The sequence below is a fragment of the Salvelinus namaycush genome, chromosome 8 (assembly GCF_016432855.1).
Source record: "Salvelinus namaycush isolate Seneca chromosome 8, SaNama_1.0, whole genome shotgun sequence".
NCBI lineage: Eukaryota > Metazoa > Chordata > Actinopteri > Salmoniformes > Salmonidae > Salvelinus > Salvelinus namaycush.
Genome location: NC_052314.1, coordinates 450,187 through 475,532, shown reverse-complemented (window position 1 = coordinate 475,532; position 25,346 = coordinate 450,187). Strand labels below are relative to the sequence as shown.

Below are 25,346 nucleotides of genomic sequence, written 5' to 3'. Positions count from 1 at the left end.
TTGGCTATTGTGGTAAGCTAATATAATTCTATATTGTGTTTTCGCTGAAAAACACTTTAAAAAAATCGGAAATATTGGCAGGATTCACAAGATGTTTATCTTTCATTTGCTGTACACCATGTATTTTTCATAAATGTTTTATGATGAGTATTTATGTATTTCACGTTGCTCTCTGTAATTATTCTGGCTGCTTTGGTGCTATTTTTGATGGTAGCTGCAATGTAAAACTATGATTTATACCTCAATACCTTGGCTATTGTGGTTAGCTAATAGAAATACATATTGTGTTTTCGCTGTAAAACATTTTAAAAATCAGAAATGATGGCTGGATTCACAAGATGTTTATCTTTCATTTGCTGTATTGGACTTGTGATTTCAAGAAAATTATATTATATGATATCCCTGTCCCGTTAGGCTAGGCTATGCTAGTCAGCTTTTTTGATGAGGACGATCCCGGATCCGGGAGAGAGAAGTGGTAGAGGTTTTAAGCTTGTTTTGACCAAATGTGCCTCACCACCTGGATTTGGTGTTATGTAGCAACATTTTTAATTGTGTTTTTTACATTGGATAAAACTAGAGACTCAGAGCTACAAAATGGTATATATACACTGCTTTGGGAACAATGGGAACATAATTCTGCTTTGGGAACAATGGGAACATAATTCTGCTTTGGGAACAATGGGAACATAATTCTGCTTTGAAAGTTGATCAACTTGTAAACTCACTTTTGAGAAGAATTGCCTTTGAATGTTTTGGTATTTAGTGAATTTAGCATCGTTCACACCCACTTAAGCTTTAGCCCCACCCATTTAGTTTCGCTCTTGGAGTGTTCAGAGCACACCTGACGCTCTGTCTAATTTTGTTTACCTAGGGATAACATGAAAACAGCCTTACCAGCTCTGCTGGCTTTTTTTTGCCGACATTTACTGACACCGGCCATATTCAACGGGTGTTGTACACTTTAGCTTAAGAGATGTAGCTAGCTAGGTAACAATTAACCTAGCTAGGTAAACAACGTGTAAGACCACACACGTCACGTAACATTAGCTAACGAGCCAGCCAGCTAATGTTAGCTAGTTACCCACCAGGTACAACCCTAAATCCGTAAACATGGGCACCCTCATAGATATTATCCTGACCAACTTGCCCTCCAAATACACCTCTGCTGTTTTCAATCAGGATCTCAGCGATCACTGCCTCATTGCCTGCATCCGCTATAGGTCCGCGGTCAAACGACCACCCCTCATCACTGTCAAACGCCCCCTAAAACACTTCTGCGATTAGGCCTTTCTAATCGACCTGGCCCGGGTATCCTGGAAGGATATTGACCTCATCCCGTCAGTCGAGGATGCCTGGTCGTTCGTTAAAAGTAATTTCCTCACCATCTTAAATAAGTATGCCCTTTTCAAAAAATGTAGAACTAAGGACAGATAAAGCCCCCAAAATAGCTTCCAATACTTTACTCAGCAAACTGGATGCAGTCTATCACAGGGCCATTTGTTTTGTTACCAAAGCCCCTTTTAGCACCCACCACTGCGACCTGTATGCTCTAGTTGGCTGGCCCTTGCTACATATTCGTCGCCAAACCCACTGGCTCCAGGTCATCTATAAGTCGATGCTAGGTAAAGCTCCGCATTGGTCACGATAACAACACCCACACGCGCTCTAGCAGGTATATTTCACTGGCCATCCCCAAAGCCAACACGTCCTTTGGCCGCCTTTCCTTCCAGTTCTCTGCTGCCAATGACTGGAACTAATTGCAAAAATTGCTGAAGCTGGAGACCTATATTTCCCTCAAGAATTTTAAACATCAGCTATCTGAGCAGCTAACTGATCGCTGCAGCTGTACATAGCCCATCTGTAAATAGCCCACCCAATCTACCTACCTCATCCCCATATTGTTTTTATTTACTTTTCTGCTCTTTTGCACACCAGTATTTCTACTTGCACATCACCATCTGCTCATCTATCACTCCAGTGTTAATTTGCTAAATTGTAATTACTTCGCTACTGTAGCCTATTTATTGCCTTACCTCCTCACGCCATTTGCACACACTGTATATAGACTTTCTTTTATTCTATTGTGTTATTGACTGTACGCTTGTTTATTCCATGTGTAACTCTGTGTTGTTGTTTGTGTCGCACTGCTTTGCTTTATCTTGGCCAGGTCGCAGTTGTAAATGAGAACTAGCTTACCTGGTTAAATAATGTTGAAATACTTTTTTCTTTTTTTTAACAACAATGAACATAGTGCCAAATCATGTTGTTACTACCCTGCATGAATCTGCTGGGAGCTAACCAACCAGGTTCAATGTTAGCTAGCTAACATTAGGCTCTAACTAACAAAGCAAACGGTTCTGGGATACGAATAATAATGTCATACACGTAACGTTAGCTAGCTAGCTAACAGTACACTTTAGCTTGAAATTAAACCACTTTCTGTCAAAATTAGAAATGTGTAATATCTGAAAATGTAGTTAGCTAGACTATCCTACCCGTACACATCATCAAGCATGATGGACGCATCTCTCTGTCACGGATGCCATACCACGGTTGCCCTTAGTTTGAAGATGTAATCCAGAGACAGGTGTTTTCTCCATCTCTTTAGCTATCAGACTCTAATTCCACTGATTTCAAAACTTGATCCTTCAGAAAGTGGAGAGAAACTCTACTACACAATACATTTTTTTAAAAGCAGCATTCAACAGGATTACCAACAGACCAGCTCAAATAGACAGAAGCCTTCTATATGGCAAACCAATCTGAACTCCTCTCTTTGCATATCCAGCCCACTCATTATCTAAGCCAATCATGGCTAGTGGGAAGGTTGCTGACTTTTCCTGTAGCTTAACCAACAAGGCTCGTAATTTAACAATTGTATTCATATTTACAGATGGTATACAAGTTTGTTATTAAGGCACATGAAAGTTCACATGTTCCAGAAGTTTCCTGAAACGGGTCACAAATACATAATTATTGTGTTCCTTGCCTGGGACTCAAGTATAACGAACTCTATAATCATATTTGGATTGGAAAACAAGTTAAACAAGTAAAACAAGTAAATCAGTTAACACTCACCTTTCTCAGGTCCAGGCTTGATCCAACTCTCTCCACCATGGTCTCTGGTGTTCTCAGGTCCAGGCTTGATCCAACTCTCTCCACCATGGTCTCTGGTGTTCTCAGGTCCAGGCTTGATCCAACACTCTCCACCATGGTCTCTGGTGTTCTCAGGTCCAGGCTTGATAGAACACTCATGGTCTCTGGTGTTGGGAAAGCAGACCGATTGAGCGTGATTAAACAAACTACAACTTTATACTGTATAGACATGGATCTTTCTATAAATGATGGGACCAGTGAGGGTTTCCTGCAGGGGACAACTTGTTACAGCTGTTGATAATAATCAGGGTTCAGCTTTAATACTGCAGATAGATGGTTGCTTCCATCAATGTAATTGTCTGCATCATTTCCAATCCCCAATATATTTCTGGTATATATACACACACACACACACACACACACACACACACACACACACACACACACACACACACACACACACACACACACACACACACACACACACACACACACACACACACACACACACACACACACACACACACACACACACACACACACACACACACACACACAATAGTTTTGGCAAGTCGGTTAGGACATCTACTTTGTGCATGACACAAGTAATATTTCCAACAACTGTTAACAGACAGAGTATTTCACTTATAATTCACCGTATCACAATTCCAGTGGGTCAGAAGTTTACATTCACTAAATTGACTGCCTTTAAACAGCTTGGAAAATTCCAGGAAATTATGTCATGGCTTTAGAAGCTTTTGATAGGCTAATTGACATAATTTGAGTCAAATGGAGGTGCACCTGTGGATGTATTTCAAGCCCTACCTTCAAACTCAGTCCCTCTTTGCTTGACATCATGGGAAAATCTAAAGAAATCAGCCAAGACCTCAGAAAAAGAATTGTAGACCTCCACAAGTCTGGTTCATCCTTGGGATGAATTTCCAAACGCCTGAAGGTAGCACGTTCAGCTGTACAAACAATAGTACGCAAGTATAAACACCATGGGACCACGCAGCCGTCATACCGCTCAGGAAGGTGACACGTTCTGTCTCCTAGAGATGAACGTACTTTGGTGTGAAAAGTGCAAATCAATCCCAAAACAACAGCAAAGGACCTTGTGAAGATGCTGGAGGAAACAGGTACAAAAGTATCTATATCCACAGTAAAACTAGTCCTATATCGACATAATCTGAAAGGCCGCTCGGCAAGGAAGAAGCCACTGCTCCAAAACCGCCATAAAAAAAGCCAGCCTATGGTTTGCAACTGCACATGGGGACAAAGATCATACTTTTTGGAGAAATGTCCTCTGGTCTGATGAAACAAAAAATACATAATGACAATCGTTATGTTTGGAGGAAAAAGGGGGAGGCTTGCAAGCCAAAAAACACCATCCCAACCGTGAAGCACAGGGGTGGCAGCATCATGTTGTGTGGGATCTTTGCTGCAGGAGGGACTGGTGCACTTCACAAAACAGATGGCATCATGAGGCAGGACAATTATGTGGATATATCGAAACATCATCTCAAGACATCAGTCAGGAAGTTAAAGCTTGGTCGCAAATGGGTCTTCCAAATGGACAATGACCCCAAGCATTCTTCCAAAGTTGTGGCAAAATGGCTTAAGGACATTAAAGTCATGGTATTGGAGTGAACATCACAAAGCCCTGACCTCAATCCCATAGAACATTTGTGGGCAGAACTGAAAAAGCAAGGAGGCCTACAAACTTGACTCAGTTGCACAAGCTCTGTCAGAAGGAATGGGCCAAAATTCACCCAACTTATTGTGGGAAGCTTGTGGAAGGCTACCCGAAACGTTTGACCCAAGTTAAAAAATGTAAAGGCAATGCTACCAAATACTAATTGAGTGTATGTAAACTTCAGACCCACTGGGAATGTGATGAATGAAATAAAAGCTGAAATAAATAGTTCTCTCTACTATTATTCTGACATTTCACATTCTTAAAATAAAGTGGTGATCCTAACTGACCTGAGACAGGGAATTTTTACTAGGATTAAATGTCAGGAATTGTGAAAAATAGAGTTTAAATGTATTTGGCTAAGGTGAATGTAAACTTCCGACTTCAAGGATTTACCCTTTGTCAACTATGACTCACCTTTGAATGTATTGGTCGTTGATCTGATACAGGGTCACTGAGGAGGTTTTCAACAAAAGAAACCCAAATCCAGGATAGAGGGGTTCAGTGAACGTGGTGTAGAATGTGTAAAGGTGTGTCAGTGTACCAGAGGAGGACACACTATAGAAGGACAAAGTACCAGCTGGCCAGTCCAGATACACTCCAACTCTGTTAGATACAGGGCCAAGGATGGATCTACTATGGACTCCAGCATTGTAAAAGTCATAAACGCTGTCAGAGCAGTACATACACCAGGAATTGCTGGTGAGTCCAATACAAATGCCAGCCCTTCCCAACATTCCTTTGTACACCACACCAATGGCAGGCCCACCACCATCCCAGTCCACCTCCCAGTAATAACGACATCCAGATAAGCCTTCTCTGCTGAGAACTTGGCGATAACGGTCAAATCTGTCTGGATGGTCTTCATAACGCTGCTCCTCCACCACCGGTGTCACCTTCCTGTTCCCCTCAGACAGTATCAGGTTTGGGCTTGCTGTATTTGGGTCCAGGGTGAGATGACAGGCATCTGTAGACAAAAGGAGAGTTTAATCAAACCACATCTTCATTTAAAATGTTGCATTGTAGGAACAGAACAAGTATTGCTTAGTTACTATGTTACTATAGTTCTGAATATGCAATTAATTAGGATTGAAGAGACTTACATTTCCTCGGCCCTGATTTCAGCCTGCACTCTCCACCATGATCCACACTGTAGGAGAAACAAGTTATTGACTGACAAAGACCTAATAAAGCGGTCAACATTTAAACCATATTGTTGTGTTCTGGTGCACTATCCAAGTTCATTACTAGAGACATACTGGTATTCTATCCTACCTACAGAACAGAGTACAATTCATTACTAGAGACATACAGGTATTCTATCCTACCTACTGCATACAGAACAGAGTACAATTCATTACTAGAGACATACAGGTATTCTATCCTACCTACTGCATACGGAACGGCAGTGGTGTAAAATACTTAAGTAAAAATACCCAGTACTTTACTATTTATATTTATATACTTTTACTTTTAACTACATTACTAAAGAAAATAATGTTATTTTTACTCCCTACATTTTCCCTGACACCCAAAAGTACTTGTTACATTTGTGAATCGTTTCAGGAAACTTTTTATCAAAATGCATTTCTTGGAACATGTGAACACATGTGAACTTTCATGTGCCTTACTAACAAACTTATATTCCATCCGTAAATACGAATACAATTCTTAAATTATGAGCCTAGTTGGTTTAGCCACGGAAAAATGCAGGAACCTTCCCGCTAGCCATGATTGGCTGAGATAATGACTGGGCTGGACATGCAGGGAGATGAGTTCTGATTGGTCTGCCATGTAGAATGCGTCTGTCTATAACGTGAGCTGTTCAGTATGTGTTGACAGTCCTTTCTACTGCGCCGTTTTTGAAAGATACAACATTAACCATCTTGAACTACAAACGTTTTGCTACTTTTCTCAACAAAATTGATGCTCTGAATTTAGCTATCGACAGATCAGTTGGAAAAAGCTACTTTTTGCACACGCCACGGAGTGACATGACACAACGCCAAACAAGATGTAGCTGCAAACAAAACGGAGTTAAATGGTTCCTGCTTCCTCCTCATATGGATAATGGGGGCGGCAGGGTAGAGCGTTGGACTAGTAAACGAAAGGTTGCAAGATAGAATCCCCGAGCTGACAAGGTACAAATATGTCGTTCTGCCCCTGAACAAGGCAGTTAACCCACTGTTCCTAGGCCGTCATTGAAAATTAGAATTTGTTCTTAACTGACTTGCCTAGTTAAATAAAGGAAAAAAATATATGTATAAGAGCTTAGCTACATTTTCAGATATTACACATTTCAAATTTCGTCAGAAAGTCATTTTCATAAAAAATAAAGTTAGCTTGCTGGCTCGTAAACTAATGTTACGTGTGTAGTAATATTATTCGAATCCAAAATCCATTTGCATTGCTAGTTATAGTCTATGGTCCGGAGCCTTCCTCTGCGCCGGTGCCCAGTCCAGGCACGGCGTCTAACCCAGCTCCATGGCCAGAGCCCTCCTCAGCTCCGATGCCTAGTCCAGGCACGGCGTTCAGCCCGGCGCCATGGATCCGGGGTCTGGGCATGGGCTACGACCCACACCGGAGCCGCCACCGACACTAGTCACCCCCCTACCCTCCCCATTTGGTTTCAGGTTTTGCAGCCCGAGTTCGCACCTTTGGGGGGGGGGGTACTGTCACGCCTGACCATAGAGAGCCCTTGGTTCTCTATGTTGTTTAGGTCAGAGCGTGACTAGGGGGGGTGTCAGTTAATTTCTATGTTGGTGATTTGTATGGTTCCCAAATAGAGGCAGCTGGTAATCGTTGCCTCTAATTGGGGATGATATTTAGGTAGCTTTTTCCCACCTGTGTTTTGAGTGAGTGCATTCAGCACCACGTAGTTCACGTTCGTTGTATGTTTGTTGTTTTCTTAGTTTCACTGTATATTAAATGTGGAACTCAACTCACGCTGCGCCTTGGTCCGTCCTTTCCGACGATTGTGACAATTTCATAAGTGTCAAAGGCTTTTATTGACAATGACATGAAGTTGATGCAAAGAGTCAATATTTACAGTGTTGATCCTTCTTTTTCAAGACCTCTGCAATCCGCACTGGCATGCTGTCAATTAACTTCTGTGCCACATCCTGACTGATGGCAGCCCATTCTTGCATAATCAATGATTGGAGTTTGTCAGAATTTGTGGGTTTTCGTTTGTCCACCCGCCTCTTGAGGATTGACCACAAGTTCTCAATGGGATTAAGGTCTGGGGAGTTTCCTGGCCATGGACTCAAAATATCGATGTTTTGTTCCCCAAGCCACTTAGTTATCACTTTTGCCTTATGGCAAGGTGCTCCATCATGCTGGAAAAGGCATTGTTCGTCACCAAACTGTTCTTGGATGGTTGGGAGAAGATGCGCTCGGAGGATGTGTTGGTACCATTCTTTATTCATGGCTGTGTTTTTAGGCAGAATTGTGAGCGAGCCCACTCCCTTGGCTGAGAAGCAACCCCACACATGAATGGTCTCAGGATGCTTTACTGTTGGCATGACACAGGACTGATGGTAGCACTCACATCGTCTTCTCCGGACAAGCTTTTTTCCGGATGCCCCATACAATCGGAAAGGGGATTTAGCATAGAAAATGACTTTACCCCAGTCCTCAGCAGTACAATACCTGTACCTTTTGCAGAATATCAGTCTGTCCCTGAAGTTTTTCCTGGAGAGAAGTGGCTTCTTTGTTGCTTTTCTTGACACCAGGCCATCCTCCAAAAGTCTTCACCTCACTGTGTGTGCAGATGCTCTCACACCTGCCTGCTGCCATTCCTGAGAAAGCTCTGTACTGGTGGTGCCCCAGCAGAATCAACTATAGGAGACGGTCCTGGCGCTTGCTGGACCTTCTTGGGCGCCCTGAAGCCTTCTTCACAACAATTGAACCGCTTTCTTTGAAGTTCTTGATGATCCGATAAATGGTTGATTTAGGTGCAATCTTACTGGCAGCAATATCCTTGCCTGTGAAACCCTTTTTGTGCAAAGCAATGATGACGGCACGTGTTTCCTTGCAGGTAACCATGGTTGACAGAGGAAGAACAATTATTCCAAGCACAACCCTCCTTTTGAAGCTTCCAGTCTGTTATTCAAACTCAATCAGCATGACAGAGTGATCTCCAGCCTTGTCCTCGTCAACACTCACACCTGTTGAGTGTTAACTAGTGAAACTAGTGAATGTGTTAACTGTGTTAACTAGTGAATCACTGACATGATGTCAGCTGGTCCTTTTGTGGCAGGGCTGAAATGCAGTGGAAATGTTTCTGGGGGATTCAGTTCATTTGCATGGCAAAGAGGGACTTTGCAATTCATCTGATCACTCTTCATAACATTCTGGAGTATATGCAAATTGCCATCATACAAACTGAGGCAGGAGACTTTGTGAAAATTCATATTTGTGTCATTCTCAAACTTTTGGCCACGACTGTATATCCCCCCTCAAGCCAATACCAAGACGACCCTCAAGGAACTTTACTGGACTTTATGCAAACTGGAAACCATTTATCCTTATTGTAGCTGGGGATTTTAACAAAGCTAATTTGAGAACAAGGCTACCTAAATTCTATCAGCATATCGAATGCAGCACCCGAGCTGGTAATACTCTGGACCATTGCTACTCTAACTTCCACGATGCATACAAAGCCCTCCCTCACCCTCCTTTCGGCAAATCTGACCAAGACTCCATTTTGTTGCTCCCTTTCTATAGGCAGAAACTAAAACAGGAAGCACCCGTGCTTAGGTCTATTCAACGCTGGTCTGACCAATCGGATTCCACGCTTCAAGATTGTTTTGATCACAGGGACTGGGATATGTTCCGGGTAGCCTCAGAGAATAACATTGACGTATAACCTGAGTCGATGAGCGAGTTTAGAAGGATGTTGTACCCACTGTGACTATTAAAACTTACCCTAACCAGAAACCGTGGATGGATGGTAGCATTCGCGCAAAATTGAAAGCATGTACCACAACATTTAGTCATGGCAAGGCGACTGGGAATATGGCCGAATACAAATCGTATAGTTATTCCCTCCGTAAGGCAATCAAACAGGCAACATGTCAGTACAGAGACAAAGTGGAGTCGCAATTCAACAGCTCAAACACGAGACGTATGTGGCAGGGTCGACAGACAATCACGGATTACAAAAAGAAAACCAGCCCTGTCGACGTCTTGCTTCCAGACAAACTAAACACCTTTTGGCCCGCTTTGAGGATAATACGGTGGCACCGACACGTCCCGCTACCAAAGACTGTGGGCTCTCCTTCTCCGTGGCCGACATGAGAGAACTTATTATTGTAGGCTACTACTTTCACCACTTATAGTCTTGCAATCTTTGGTTGTTTACTACACTACTCTGTTTAGCACATGGCCTCAGATGTGAATCCTTAAACAGATGGGTGGGGCTAAGGCTTTAGAGGGTGTGAACAATGCTGAATGGGTGGAGACAAAGAAGAGCTCTCCTTTAGGTGTACCAAAACATTCAAGGGCCATTTTCTCAAAAGGGGGTTACAAATTGATCAGCTTTCAAAGCACAATTACTTTCCCATTGTTCATCAACTGCAGTGTATGATATACCATTTTGTATCTCTGCTTTTATCCAATGAAAGAAACACAATTTCAAATGTTGCTACCGAATTGAGGCGGTCGGTCACATTTTGAATGGACAGGACAATGGTCCAATTCTCTCACGTTTCAAGAGAACATCGTCTGGTTTGTTTCATATAAGTAATTTGAAATTATTTATACTTTTACTTTTGATACTTTAGTATATTTAAAACCATACACTTTTTTGCTTTGACTCAAGCAGTATTTTACTGGGTGACTCATTTTATACTAAGGTATCTTTACTTTTACTCAAGTATGACAGTTGATACTTTTACCTACTGCATAGAGAATGGAGGACAATTCATTACTAGAGACATACAGGTATTCTATCCTACCTACTGCATACAGAACAGAGTACAATTCATTACTAGAGACATACAGGTATTCTATCCTACCTACTGCATACAGAACGGAGTACAATTCATTACTAGAGACATACAGGTATTCTATCCTACCTACTGCATACAGAACGGAGTACAATTCCAACAGGATATCAGAGATGCAGAAGAAGAGTATTCATGTGGTGATGATGTATGCTGTGTTTGAGTGCTCAGCCTGCTGGGTAAACTTCCCCTTAATTCTACCATCATGTACTCATGTTACTGACCCTACTACACTACATATGACACAACCGCTGCTCACACTATTAGGACATCTATTCTGACTTACTTCAGCTTCATCAGTTTATATGTGGGATCCACCAGAGCAGCTGAAAGCAGTCCCCCTGCAGAGTCTCCTGGGTGATTGTAGCTCAGGTCCAGCTCTTTCAGGTGGGAGGGGTTTGACCTCAGAGCTGAAGACAGAGCAGCACAGCCCTCCTCTGTGACCAGACAGCCAGACAGCCTACAGAGAGACACACAACAGCTGTCTAGGTTGGTGTACTGGTGTCAATCATCTTGTAGGAAACCCATACATTTGTCCATGACACAAACATTGTGATGAAACATTAGATTTTCAGAGTTTGTGTTTTACTAAGCTCAGTACCAACCTGACTGAAACAGCTGTACTTACCCCAGTGTGTGTAGTTTACAGTCTGGATCCTCCAGTCCAACAGACAGCAGTGTAACTCCTGAGTCCTGCAGGTCATTGTCTCTCAGCTCCAGTTGTTTCAGTTGTGAGTTGGGTGAACTCAGGACTGAGGCCAGATGTGAACAGCAACCCTCTGTCAGACCACACTGACCTAGACTAGAGGAGAGTAGAGGACAAACTTCATCATTAGTCACACACACATGCGCACACACACACGTTATCGGATACGTATGTTAAAAACATTTTGTAAATACAAAAATGACACATTAACAAATAGTAATATTTGTTGGCCTCTCTACATCTTCTCTGATGGGGAAAATAACAATCTGGTAGAGCGATATCGTTACACTGCTGAGAAAAAATTAAATCTAAAACATCACCATTCAGCATCTCTCTTTTGACGAACATATCAAGACTGTTTCAAGGACAGCTTTTTTCCATCTACGTAACATTGCAAAGATCAGAAACTTTCTATCCAAAAATGATGCAGAAAAATGTATCTATGCTTTTGTTACTTCTAGGTTAGACTACTGAAATGCTCTACTTTCCGGCTACCCAGATAAAGCGCTGGCTTATTGGTGCTCTTTCATGCCGTTCCTAGGAGGGGTGCGTCACTTGAGTGGGTTGAGTCACTGACGTGATCTTCCTGTCTGGGTTGGTGCCCCTCCTTGGGTTGTGCCGTGGCGGAGATCTTTGTGGGCTATACTCGGCCTTGTCTCAGGATGGTAAATTGGTGGTTGAAGATTTCCCTCTAGTGGTGTGGGGGATGTGCTTTGGCAAAGTGGGTGGGATTATATCCTTCCTGTTTTGCCTTGTCCGGGGGGTATCATCGGATGGGGCCACAGTGTCTCCTGACCCCTCCTGTCTCAGGCTCCAGTATTTATGCTGCAGTAGTTTATGTGTCGGGGGGCTAGGGTCAGTTTGTTATATCTGGAGTACTTCTCCTCTCTTATCCGGTGTCCTGTGTGAATTTAAGTATGCTCTCTCTAATTCTCTCTTTCTCTCTTTCTTTCTCTCTCTCGGAGGACCTGAGCCCTAGGACCATGCGTCAGGACTACCTGGCATGATGACTCCTTGCTGTCCCCAGTCCACCTGGCCTTGCTGCTGCTCCAGTTTCAACTGTTCTGCCTGCGGCTATGGAACCCTGACCTGTTCACCGGACGTGCTACCTGTCCCAGACCTGTTGTTTTCAACTCTCTAGAGACCGCAGGAGCGGTAGAGATACTCTTAATGATCGGCTATGAAAAGCCAACTGACATTTACTCCTGAGGTGCTGCCTTGCTGCACCCTCGACAACTACTGTGATTATTATTATTTGACCATGCTGGTCATTTATGAACATTTGAACATCTTGGCCATGTTCTGTTATAATCTCCACCCGGCACAGCCAGAAGAGGACTGGCCACCCCTCATAGCCTAGTTCCTCTCTAGGTTTCTTCCTAGGTTTTGGCCTTTCTAGGGAGTTTTTCCTAGCCACCATGCTTCTACACCTGCATTGCTTGCTGTTTGGGGTTTTAGGCTGGGTTTCTGTACAGCACTTTGAGATATCAGCTGATGTAAGAAGGGCTATATAAATAAATTTGATTTGATAAATAAATAAATAAATACATTTAATTCAGCATTCCATTCAGAGCATTCCATTCAGCATTCAGCATTCCATTCAAAGCCTGCAGCCTAGATTGTAAACAGGTGGACTTTTTTTGGAAGGAGATGGAAGGGGATCAGGCTTTGAAAGCCATATTATAACCTTTGTTTGCTCTATAACCTGTTAGTTCACCGTGATATAAACGCAGAGACAATAAGGCACAGTGATATATAGGACTAAAGGCTGAGACAATAAGAAGACACAGTGGCAGAATAAATTCAACCATACCTTTGTTTTATCACAAAACCGGAGAGCAACATCTGTCCGGTTAAGTCCACAAAGCGTATTGTATTTAACAGACAGTTACATGACCTACAGCAGGGTCAAGCAAGTTCATGTTTCCGACATTTCTGGACCACTAAACAACTATTGATTTAGAACCACAGAGAGTTACCGCAAGTCACAAAGAAAACAGATGCTGCGTCCACTATTCGAGCACCATTTCAATTTCAACATCATCAAATCACCTCTGCTTAGTCTAATACAGTGACAACTAAAAGATACAGAAACGAATTAGTCCAATCAATGTAAGCTAAATATAATGTGGCTGTCCATGGTTCTGATTTCTGTTTGCGTATATGGGTGCACGTTCGTGCAAGTAGAAAAAACCATGTTCTCACCCTAATTGTAGAGAAACACCAATGACATCCTCCTCTCTGTCATGTTGACAAAACGGTCCATCACTCTGTCATACAGTACACGCTTTTCTTGTTTGTTGTCCTATGCCTCCTGGCTAAAATGCTTGCTCACTAGCCTAACTTCCAATCATGGGCAACGTTCGCTAGTTAACATTAGCCTTCTACATCTATCTACATATTGAACTTCCATCCTCTCAGGCCAGGAGCACAACAATGTATGAATTAATGGTTGGATCAGAATCGCCGCTCGGATGCTTTCTCCTATGAGATAAATTTACAAGTATCTCACGAATGTAAGGAAAATTAGTAAACACAGAGAGATGAAAGATTCATTATTTTATTTAGTAGAAAAATGTTTTCTTGGTCAGTTTTTTTGGTAAGCCTGGCTTCCTTGGCATCCATGAATACATGCCACCCAGAGTCGAATCAAGTATCTGGCCATCAAAAACGAGATGTGTTTCTGAATTCTGAGATCTCTCTCTCTCTATCTCTCACTCACACCCCAGTGTGTGTAGTTTACAGTCTGGATCCTCCAGTAAAACAGACAGCAGTGTAACTCAGCTCAGTACAGACCTGGCTGAAACAGCTGTACTTACCCCAGTGTGTGTAGTTTACAGTCTGGATCCTCCAGTCCAGCAGACAGCAGTGTAACTCCTGAGTCCTGCAGGTCATTGTCTCTCAGCTCCAGTTGTTTCAGTTGTGAGTTGGGTGAACTCAGGACTGAGGCCAGATCTGAACAGCAACCCTCTGTCAGACCGCACTGACCTAGACTGAGGGGAGTAGAGGGGAAACTTAGCACACATCTCTGGTGACAGAATGGTAACTTCTGTCTGCCTCTGTGTTGAGTCTGAGATGGGGAAACATTGTCTTTCATTGGTATCTATTAAAAATAAAAAATCTATCAAAAAAATTGCAATATTTGGTTGAATGCCACATCAAATTTAGGAGCACCAGAATAATCTATTTTTAAATTGAGATATAGCGTATGTTGGTCCTATAGTGTAAATGAATCCTACTAACTTTTAAAACTCATCTGGAAAAAAATTCCCTTTTCACCTTTCTTTCTGTGCCACAAAATGTTTGCATATACTGGTAAAGTTACCAGGTTGATAGTAGGGCTGCACAATATGGGCAGAAAATCTAACTTTTCAACCAAATATTGCAATTTTTTTGATATATTTTTTATTTTTTATAGATCAAAACACTTGAACTGTTGGAAACATAAATAGAATGATTATTCTAATTCTATGGTTGGTGTTGTTTAGCATGACAACAAATTAAAAAGCCAGGTAGGAGTTATGACAGGGTAGGAACCAAAGTGTTGGTGAGTGTTTCCCAGCGGACACTAATCACATTTAAATAGATAGATGTGACATTTAGACAAAGATTTTAGCTATCTAATTCAGAACATGCTGTTGCACAAGCATGCTGATCTACACCACCACTGGTAGCAACCTGTATTAGAGCTAACGTGTACATTTAGCTAACTGCATTTTGCTAGCCAGCTAGCTAGTTAGCAATTACCATTATTTTAGGCACATGCCAGCTTAAGGCATCTGCATGCTTCCCATCCAATAAACAGTTTGGAACAGTTCTTGCATTTATTATGAAGACATTTTGTGACGTTTTTGTTCATTTTGGTCTTCGGGTTTTTCGGCTGTTCGTGCACACAACATTTTTTCTCGAGGCAAGCCAAAGTTGATAGCAGAAGTCTACACCCGTTCGTTGGTGATTGGTCAACAGTAGAGATTTTTCAATTAAGTATTTGTTGTCATTCAATGAGAGATGACTTGTTTATCTGCACATTTTTCCACTTAAGATATACTACAGCAAACATCTTACTTAGTAAAATTGCACGACTGTGTGCTGTCTGCTTGAGTGACCCGGCGGCTGCGGTAAAGCGAGACCTAATCAAGGCCAGACTGGCCTTTCCTATAAGCTGTTGAGAGTTGAGACCCACAACTGATCCAAATGCAATCAATGGAATTAAATATTCTCAATCAAAGGGCTTTTGTGCCATTATTTGGATGAACTTTTCACTGCAGTTTACAGCCTAGAGTGGAATTTTGTAAGACAATTATTCATTGCAATGTGGTGTTGTAGGCTAGATAATTGTATTGTCACTAAACAAAATCAATATGGGAGTTTTTTTTAGCTGCGTGTCTCATGTCTTCACTGTTTCAGTGACGCACCATGGTCTTATATTAAATATTTGAATGATTGTATGTGTGGTATGATATTAGCTAGTTATCCTATTGCAGATCTGGACAACCGATCCACTATTGTCACTATTTATGGTGGATAGAGGACAGGATAAACAGGTAGACTGGTAGTATCATGACCAAAGGCGAGACCCAGATGCACATGGTTGGAGTCTAATAATGTTTAATAATCCAAAAGGAGTAGGCAAGAGAATGGTCGTGGACAGGCAAAAGGTCAAAACCAGATCAGAGTCCAGGAGGTACAGAGTGGCAGCCAGGCTCGTGGTCAAGGCAGGCAGAAAGGTCAGGCTGGCGGGTACAGACTCCAGAACAGGCAAGGGTCAAAACCCGGGAGGACTAGAAAAAAAATAATAGCAAAGGCAGGAGAACGGGAAAAACGCTGGTTGATTTGGAACATACTAGACGAACTGGCACAGAGAGACAGGAAACGCAGGGATAAATTCACTGGGGTAAACAAGCGACGCCTGGAGGGGGTGGAGACAATAACAAGGACAGGTGAAACTGATCAGGGTGTGATAGGTAGACTATACAGTGACTATTATGTATGGTGGATAGAGGACAGGATAGACAGTTAGACTGGTAGACTATACAGTGACTATTATATATGGTGGATAGAGGACAGGATAGACAGTTAGACTGGTAGACTATACAGGGACTATTATGTATGGTGGATAGAGGACAGGATAGACAGTTAGACTGGTAGACACAGTGGCCTTCAGAAAGTATTCATCCTCCTTGACTTATTCCATATTTTGGTGTGTTTGTAACGTCCTGACCAGAGTTATTATGTGTTTTGCTTGTTTAGTGTTGGTCAGGACGTGAGCTGGGTGGGAATTCTATGTTGTGTGTCTAGTTTGTCTGTTTCTGTGTCCAGCCTAATATGGTTCTCAATCAGAGACAGCTGTCAATCGTTGTCCCTGATTGAGAATCATATATAGGAGGCTTGTTTGGTGTTGGGATTTTGTGGGTGTTTGTTTCCTGTCTCTGTGTTTGTGTTCTGCACCAGATAGGTCTGTATCGGTTTTCACGTTTGTTATTTTGTAAGTTGTTTGTAGTGTTCACTTGTGCTTTATTAAACATGTTGAACACTAGCCGCGCTGCACTTTGGTCCTCTCCTTCACCCCTGGAAGAAAACCGTTACAGAAACACCCACCAAACCAGGACCAAGCAGCGTGGCAACGGGCAGCAGCAACAGCAGCAGTGGTACAAGGAGGAATGGACATGGGAGGAGATTCTGGACGGAGAAGGACCCTGGGCAGAGCCAGAGGAGTGTCGCCGCCCCAAAGCGGAGCTGGAGGCATCTAAAGCGGAGAGGCGGTATTATGAGGCGAAGGCAAGGCAGAGCGGCTGGAAGCCCGAGAGGCTCACCCAAAAATTTCTTGGGGGGGGGCTAAAGGGGAGTGTGGCGAAGCCAGGTTGGATACCTGAGCCAACTCCCCGGGCTTACCGTGGAGTGAGAGGGCGTCGTACTGGTCAGACACCGTGTTATGCGGTAAAGCGCACGGTGTCCCCAGTACGCGTGCTTAGCCCAGTGCGGGCTATTCCACCTTGCCGCACTGGTAGGGCTAGGTTGGGCATCGAGCCGGGTGCCATGAAGCCGGCCCAACATATCTGGCCTCCAGTACGTCTCCTCGGGCCGGCGTACATGGCACCAGCCTTACAGGTGGTGTCCCCGGTTCGCCTGCATAGCCCAGTGCGGGCTATTCCACCTCGCCGCACTGGCAGGGCTACGGGGACCATTCAACCTGGTAAGGTTGGGGAGGCTCGGTGCTCAAGAGCGCGTGTCCTCCTTCACGGTCCGGTATATCCGGCGCCACCTTCCCGCCCCAGCCCAGTACCACCAGTGCCTACACCACGCACCAGGCTTCCAGTGCGTCTCCAGAGCCCTGTTCCTCCTCCACGCACTCTCCCTATGGTGCGTGTCTCCAGCCCAGTACCTCCAGTTCCGGCACCACGCACCAAGCCTCCTGTGCGTCTCCAGAGCCCTGTACGCACTGTCCCTTCTCCCCGCACTCGCCCTGAGGTGCGTGCCCTCAGCCCGGTACCTCCAGTTCCGGTACCACACACCAGGCCTATAGTGCGCCTCGAGAGTCCAGTGTGCCCTGTTCCTGCTCCCCGCACTCGTCCTGAGTTGCGTGCCCTCAGCCCGGTACCTCCAGTTCCGGCACCACGCATCAGGCCTATAGTGCGTCTCAGCCGGCCAGAGTCTGCCGTCTGCCCAGCGGTGCCTGAACTGCCCGTCTGCCCAGCGGCGCCTGAACTGCCCGTCTGCCCAGCGGCGCCTGAACTGTCCGTCTGCCCAACGCCGTCAGAGCTGGCCGTCTGCCAAGCGCCATCGGAGCCATCCGTCTCCCCAGCGCCATCTGAGCCATCCGTCTCCCCAGCGCCATCTGAGCCATCCGTCTCCCCAGCGCCATCTGAGCCATCCGTCTGTCCTGAGCCGTTAGAGCCGCCCGTCTGTCCCGAGCCGTCAGAGCCGTTCGTCAGTCAGGAGCCGCTAGAGCCAGTCGTCAGTCAGGATCTGCCAGGGCCGCCAACCAGACAGGATCTGCCAGAGCCGCCAACCAGACAGGATCTGCCGGAGCCGTCAGCCAGCCATGAGCGTCCAGAGCCGTCAGCCAGTCATGAGCTGCCCTACGGTCATGAGCTGCCCTACGGTCATGAGCTGCCCTACGGTCATGAGCTGCCCTACGGTCATGAGCTGCCCTACAGTCATGAGCTGCCCTACAGTCATGAGCTGCCCTACAGTCATGAGCTGCCACTCAGTCCGGAGCTGCCACTCAGTCCGGAGCTGCCACTCAGTCCGGAGCTGCCACTCAGTCCGGAGCTGCCATTAGTCCGGAGTTGCCCCTCTGTCCGGAGTTGCCCCTCTGTCCGGAGCTGCCCCTCTGTCCGGAGCTACCCCTCTGTCCGGAGCTACCCCTCTGTCCGGAGCTACCCCTCTGTCCGGAGCTACCCCTCTGTCCGGAGCTACCCCTCTGTCCTGAGCTACCTCTCTGTCCTGAGCTACCTCTCTGTCCTGAGCTACCTCTCTGTCCTGAGCTACCTCTCTGTCCTGAGCTACCTCCAAAATCATGTGGGGGCCTTGGGGGGGATTCTTAGGCCAAGGTCGTGGGCGAGGGTTGCCACTCAAAGGACGCTAAGGAGGGGGACAAAGACAGTGGTGGAGTGGTGTCCTCGTCCACCGCCGGAGCCGCCACCACGGACAGATGCCCACCCAGACCCTCCTCTTAAGTTGTAGGGGTGCGTTCGGAGTCCGCACCTCAGGAGGGGGGTACTGTAACGTCCTGACCAGAGTTATTATGTGTTTTGCTTGTTTAGTGTTGGTCAGGACGTGAGCTGGGTGGGAATTCTATGTTGTGTGTCTAGTTTGTCTGTTTCTGTGTCCAGCCTAATATGGTTCTCAATCAGAGACAGCTGTCAATCGTTGTCCCTGATTGAGAATCATATATAGGAGGCTTGTTTGGTGTTGGGATTTTGTGGGTGTTTGTTTCCTGTCTCTGTGTTTGTGTTCTGCACCAGATAGGTCTGTATCGGTTTTCACGTTTGTTATTTTGTAAGTTGTTTGTAGTGTTCACTTGTGCTTTATTAAACATGTTGAACACTAGCCGCGCTGCACTTTGGTCCTCTCCTTCACCCCTGGAAGAAAACCGTTACAGTGTTACAGCCTGATTTCAAAATTGATTAAATTGATTATTTTTGTCACCCATCTACTCACCATAGAGTACCACAGTATGAGCCATAATACCCATAAAACCTAGCGGTCAAACAGGAAAATGGTTCCCATCGTTTTTCCACCATCCATTTTTCCCATTGGTGATTTCAGAAAGTACCAAAACACCTTGATATAGGGAAGGCAGATGCAAGCAGATGAGGAAATTAGGTAGTAAAACCCTTCAAAAGCGTGAATTTAAACCCCTCCCCCCCAAAACATCTGAACTCAAAAAAAAGGGAATGGGCTTTGAGAGGGGTGGTATCTGCAACTTGAGTTCAGATTCTAAAACCAGAGTAAAATTAACTAGACCTCAGCCACAACAGTGATTCTGGATTCTGATACCAAACAAACAAAAACACACACACACACACACACACACACACACACACACACACAAACACTTACCCCAGTGTGTGTAGCTTACAGTCTGGATCCTCCAGTCCAGCAGACAGCAGTGTAACTCCTGAGTCCTGCAGGTCATTGTCTCTCAGCTCCAGTTGTTTCAGTTGTGAGTCGGGTGAACTCAGGACTGAGGCCAGATGTGAACAGCAACCCTCTGTCAGACCACACTGACCTAGACTAGAGGGCAGAAGAGCACATGATTAACACATGTTTAAAACATCCACATAACTAATACTGAAGATATTTAACTCACTCTAGTGTCTGTATGTTGCAGAGTGGACTGGTTAGTCCAACACAGAGCAGCTCCACTCCTCTGTCTTCCAGCTCATTGTTGTATGTGAGGTCCAGTTCTCTCAGGGGGGAGTTTGGTGTCTGCAGAGCTGAGGCCACAGTCTCACAGGATTTATATGTGAGGTCACAGTGATCCAGTCTGGAGAGAGGAGATATGTTGATACACTGCTAAATATGCAAAGCTTTAAGAATAATTAGATGCAATAAGACAATAACAGAAAGGCACATGATTTAACAATGTTAAAAATATAAAACATACTAACTACATAAAAAATATTCTGTATAAATACTCACAGTGGATACTGAAGAAAATGTACTTACAAAAGTGTCTGTATGTTGCAGAGTGGACTGGTTAGTCCAACACAGAGCAGCTCCACTCCTCGGTCTCCAAGGTCATTGTAGCTGAGGTCCAGTTCTCTCAGGGGGGAGTTTGGTGTCTGCAGAGCTGAGGCCAGAGTCTCACAGGATTCACATGTGAGTTTACAGCCAGCTAGTCTGGAGAGAGGAGATATGTCGATACACTGTTAAATACACAAAGCTTAATTGATATGCGTTATGACAAAACAGAAGGGCACATGATTTAACAATGTTAAAAACACACACATACTAACTAAATACAAAATATATAAACACCCACAGTGGATACTGAAGGAAGTTAACTCACACAAGTGTCTGTATGTTGCAGAGTGGACTGGTTAGTCCAACACAGAGCAGCTCCACTCCTCTGTCTCCAAGGTCATTGTAGCTGAGGTCCAGTTTTCTCAGGGGGGAGTTTGGTGTCTGCAGAGCTGAGGCCAGAGTCTCACAGGATTTATATGTGAGTTTACAGCCGGCGAGTCTGGAGAGAGGAGATATGTCGATACACTGTTAAATATGCAAATCTTTAAGAATAATGAGATGCATTAAGACAATAACAGAAGGACATGATTAGACTGTTAAAAATATACTACCTCACTCAAGATATTTAACCTTAGTTTCATATATTTATCACATCGTATGTATGTTTCTGCATATTTACCAAGATGTTCAAATAATGTTAATAACATAATAACACTTAATTACTACAAATATATAAACACTATAAAGACAGTGGATACTGAAGATATTTAACTCACACTAGTGTCTGTATGTTGCAGAGTGGACTGGTTAGTCCAACACAGAGCAGCTTCACTCCTCTGTCTTCCAGGTCATTGTAGCTGAGGTCCAGTTCTCTCAGGGGGGAGTTTGGTGTCTGCAGAGCTGAGGCCAGAGTCTCACAGGATTTATATGAGAGTTGACAGCGATCCAGCCTGGAGAGAGGAGATAATCTGTTAGATATACAAATCCTTCATTATAATGATACTGTAAACATCAACTCAATAACAGAACTTACAGTGCTCTCTTGCAGGTTTTCACTACCGGCAGCAACCTCTGATAATCTTCCTCTGATGTGTTGTATGTCTTCAGGTCAAACTCCTCCAGCACCTCCTCTGACATCAGTAACAGGTAGGCCAGGGCTGAACATTGGTCAGGTTTTAGTCTTGTTGCTGAAAGAGTTCCTGATCGCAGGGAGGTCTGCATGTCTTCAACTAGAGAGTTGGCACCAAGTTCATTCAGACAGTGGAACAAGTTGATGATCCTTTCTGGTGAGGATTCCTGGTTGATCTTGTCTGAAAGGTACCTGACTGTTCTCTCAACTGTTTCCTCATTGCTCTGTGTTGTACTTCCTGTCTGTGTCAGAAGGCCTCGTAACAGATTCTGATTGGACTCCAGTGAGAGACCCAGAAGGAAGCGGAGGAACAGGTCCAGGTGTCCATTCTCACTCTTCAAGGCCTGGTCCACTGCGCTCCTGTGTAAGTCAGACAACTTGTCTGACCTCAACTTGTCTGACCTCAACTTGTCTGACCTCAACTTGTCTGACTTCAACTTGTCTGACTTCAACTTGTCTGACTTGTTTGACCAGATTTTGAATCGGCTTTTGTCATAATTATTTTGACTCTTCGTGACTGCTTTGGGGGAGAAAACATTTTCCTTCTTGTCCAGACATGATTCTAAAGCATGCACTGCTGCTAGAAACTCCTGAATGCTCAGATGCACAAAGCTGTAGACCTTCTCTTGGTACAGCCCAGATTCTTCTTTAAAGATCTCTGTACACAATGCTGAGTACTCTGATGCCTCTGTGACATCAAGGCCACACTCTCTCAGGTCCTCCTCATAGAAGATCAGGTTGCCCTTCTGCAGCTGTTGGAAAGCCAGCTTTGCCAGTTTCAGGATCATCTCTTTGTCTGACTGAGACAGTTCCTTTGGGTTTGTCTCTGTGGCTTTGTTGTACTTCCTGTTCTTCACAATGATTTGGATGAGCACGAAGTGTGAGTACATCTGGGTCAGAGTTTTGGGGACTTCATCCTTCTCTGCCACTTTCAGTATCATCTCAAGGACAGTGGCTGATATCCAACAGAAGACGGGTATGTGGCACATGATGTGGAGGCTCCTTGATGTCTTCATGTGTTTGATGATATCATTTGCCAGATTCTGATCTGTGATTTTCTTCCTGAAATACTCCTCCTTTTGTGGATCATTGAACCCTCGTACCTCTGTCACCTGGTCAACACACTCAGGAGGGATCTGATTGGCTGCTGCAGGCCGTGAGGTTATCCAGAGGTGAGCATCCGGCAGCAGATTCTCCTCGATGAGGTTTGTCAGCAGCACGTCCACTGAGGTTGGCTTCGTGACATCACAGCACTTCTCATTGTTTATGAAGTCTAGAGGAAGTCGACACTCATCCAGACCATCAAAAATTAAAACAGTTTTGGTTTCACCATCTTCAATGCTGTCAATCTCTTTCAGCTCTGAGAAGTAGTGGGAAAGAAGTTGCATCAGACTGCATTGGTCCTTTTTCAGGTTCAGATCACGGAAAGGAAGAGGAAACATGAAATGAACGTCCTGATTTGCTTTTCCCTCTGCCCAGTCAAGGATGACCTTCTGCACAGAGACTGTTTTTCCAATGCCAGCGATTCCTTTGGTCAGCACAGTTCTGATAGGTTTGTCTTGTCCAGGTAAAGGCTTGAAGATGTCGTTGCATTTGATTGGTGTCTCTTGTGTGGTTTGTTTCTTGGATGCCATCTCTATCTGTCTAACCTCATGTTCATTATTGAGCCCTCCACTTCCACCCTCTGTGATGTAGAGCTCGGTGTAAATATCCTTTAACAGACTTTGGTTTCCATGGTGTCCAATTCCTTCAGATATGTGTTGATACTTGTGTTTCAGTTTAGCCTTAATGTCTTGTTGGACTGTCAGCAGAGTTTGACCTGTAGGAAAACAATTAGAGTTGGGACTCATAAGTTTGTTTGTGTGTTTTATAAGGGCCTTAGTACCGTTCTTTGTAATATTGTATGAAACACAGTCTTACTTCTTCTGTCCAGAAGGTTGTGTGTGATCTTTAATGCATCCTCACTGTCCAAACTCTCCACTTCCTTATTGTCATCTGGTAAGGATTCCTGGCTGAAAGCAGGTGGCTGATCACTCTTCATTGATAGCAGGCTGGTTGTAGGTGACTCCGCTCTGGGCTTCTGGACACTGAACAAAACAGGGAGACAGATCACCTCATCAATATCACATCAATACCTCATCTACTTCATTTTAACAAATGTATAGTGGAACTTCTAGAAATCCTGATGTTGCTTTATAAAGCTACAGTCTGCAATTGGTAAATCCATTGTTGGCCTTTTAAATGAATGATGTAGACCTACAGTTTATGTAATGTGGGAACACTTTTCTCTTTAGTTTATATCTTTAAGATAACTGTATATTTTACATTTAATCCCTTACCTCTTAGAACTGGTGTCTTGAGTCATTTTAGAGGCAGTGGTCCCCTCCTCTCTCTCCCCAGACAGACTCATTTTAGAGGCAGTGGTCTCCTCTCTCTCCCCAGAGAGACTCATTTTAGAGGGAGTGGTCTCCTCTCTCTCCCCAGAGAGACTCATTTTAGAGGCAGTGGTCTCCTCCTCTCTCTCCCCAGACAGACTCATTTTAGAGGCAGTGGTCTCCTCCTCTCTTTCCCCAGAGAGACTCATTTTAGAGGCAGTGGTCTCCTCCTCTCTCTCCCCAGAGAGACTCATTTTAGATGTAAGTCATAGCTCACTCAGCTACAATATGAAATAACAGAACAGTCAATATTTCTGAACATTGTTGAAGAACCATAAACAATGACAACACATTTACTATCTGTGGTCAAAGAGTACAATCAGCGACTTCATATTCTATTCAAACATACACAATCCAATATGTTATTAAACATACACAGTCCAATATGTTATTAAACATACACAATCAAATATGTTATTAAACATACACAGTCCAATATGTTGTTAAACATACACAGTCCAATATGTTATTAAACATACACAGTCCAATATGTTATTAAACATACACAATCCAATATGTTATTAAACATGCACAATCCAATATCTTATTAAACATACACAGTCCAATATGTTATTAACTGTGTATGTTTAATAACATACAAAATCCAATATGTTATTAAACATACACAGTCCAATATGTTATGAAACATACACAGTCCAATATGTTATTAAACATACACAGTCCAATATGTTATTAAACATACAAGGTCCAATATGTTATTCTTTTGATTTGACTTGGATCCCCTGACTCCATAACAACAGCTAGTCTACCTGGTTGTATCCCCTCACTCCATAACAACAGCTAGTCTACCTGGTTGGATCCCCTGACTCCATAACAACAGCTAGCCTACCTGGTTGGATCCCCTGACTCCATAACAACAGCTCGTCTATCTGGTTGGATCCCCTGACTCCATAACAACAGCTAGTCTACCTGGTTGGATCCCCTGACTCCATAACAACAGCTAGTCTACCTGGTTGGATCCCCTGACTCCATAACAACAGCTATTCTGCCTGGTTGGATCCCCTGACTCCATAACAACAACTAGTCTACCTGGTTGGATCCCCTGACTCCATAACAACAGCTA

General features: G+C 44.0%; 1 protein-coding gene across 1 annotated transcript; it reads right to left on the bottom strand.

Moving 5' to 3' along the window:
- Window positions 1-5,205: 5,205 nt before the first annotated feature.
- LOC120051630 (NACHT, LRR and PYD domains-containing protein 12-like) lies at window positions 5,206-24,192 on the bottom strand. Its single transcript, XM_038998526.1, has 13 exons — window positions 24,167-24,192; window positions 23,748-23,914; window positions 22,384-23,646; window positions 21,732-22,269; window positions 21,475-21,648; window positions 21,024-21,197; window positions 20,681-20,854; window positions 20,322-20,498; window positions 20,072-20,245; window positions 14,326-14,499; window positions 11,087-11,260; window positions 5,896-5,942; window positions 5,206-5,759 (listed from the first exon to the last, which is right to left on the bottom strand). The coding sequence occupies exons 1-13, from the start codon at window positions 24,190-24,192 to the stop codon at window positions 5,206-5,208; spliced, it is 3,816 nt and encodes a 1,271-aa protein (XP_038854454.1).
- Window positions 24,193-25,346: the final 1,154 nt, after the last annotated feature.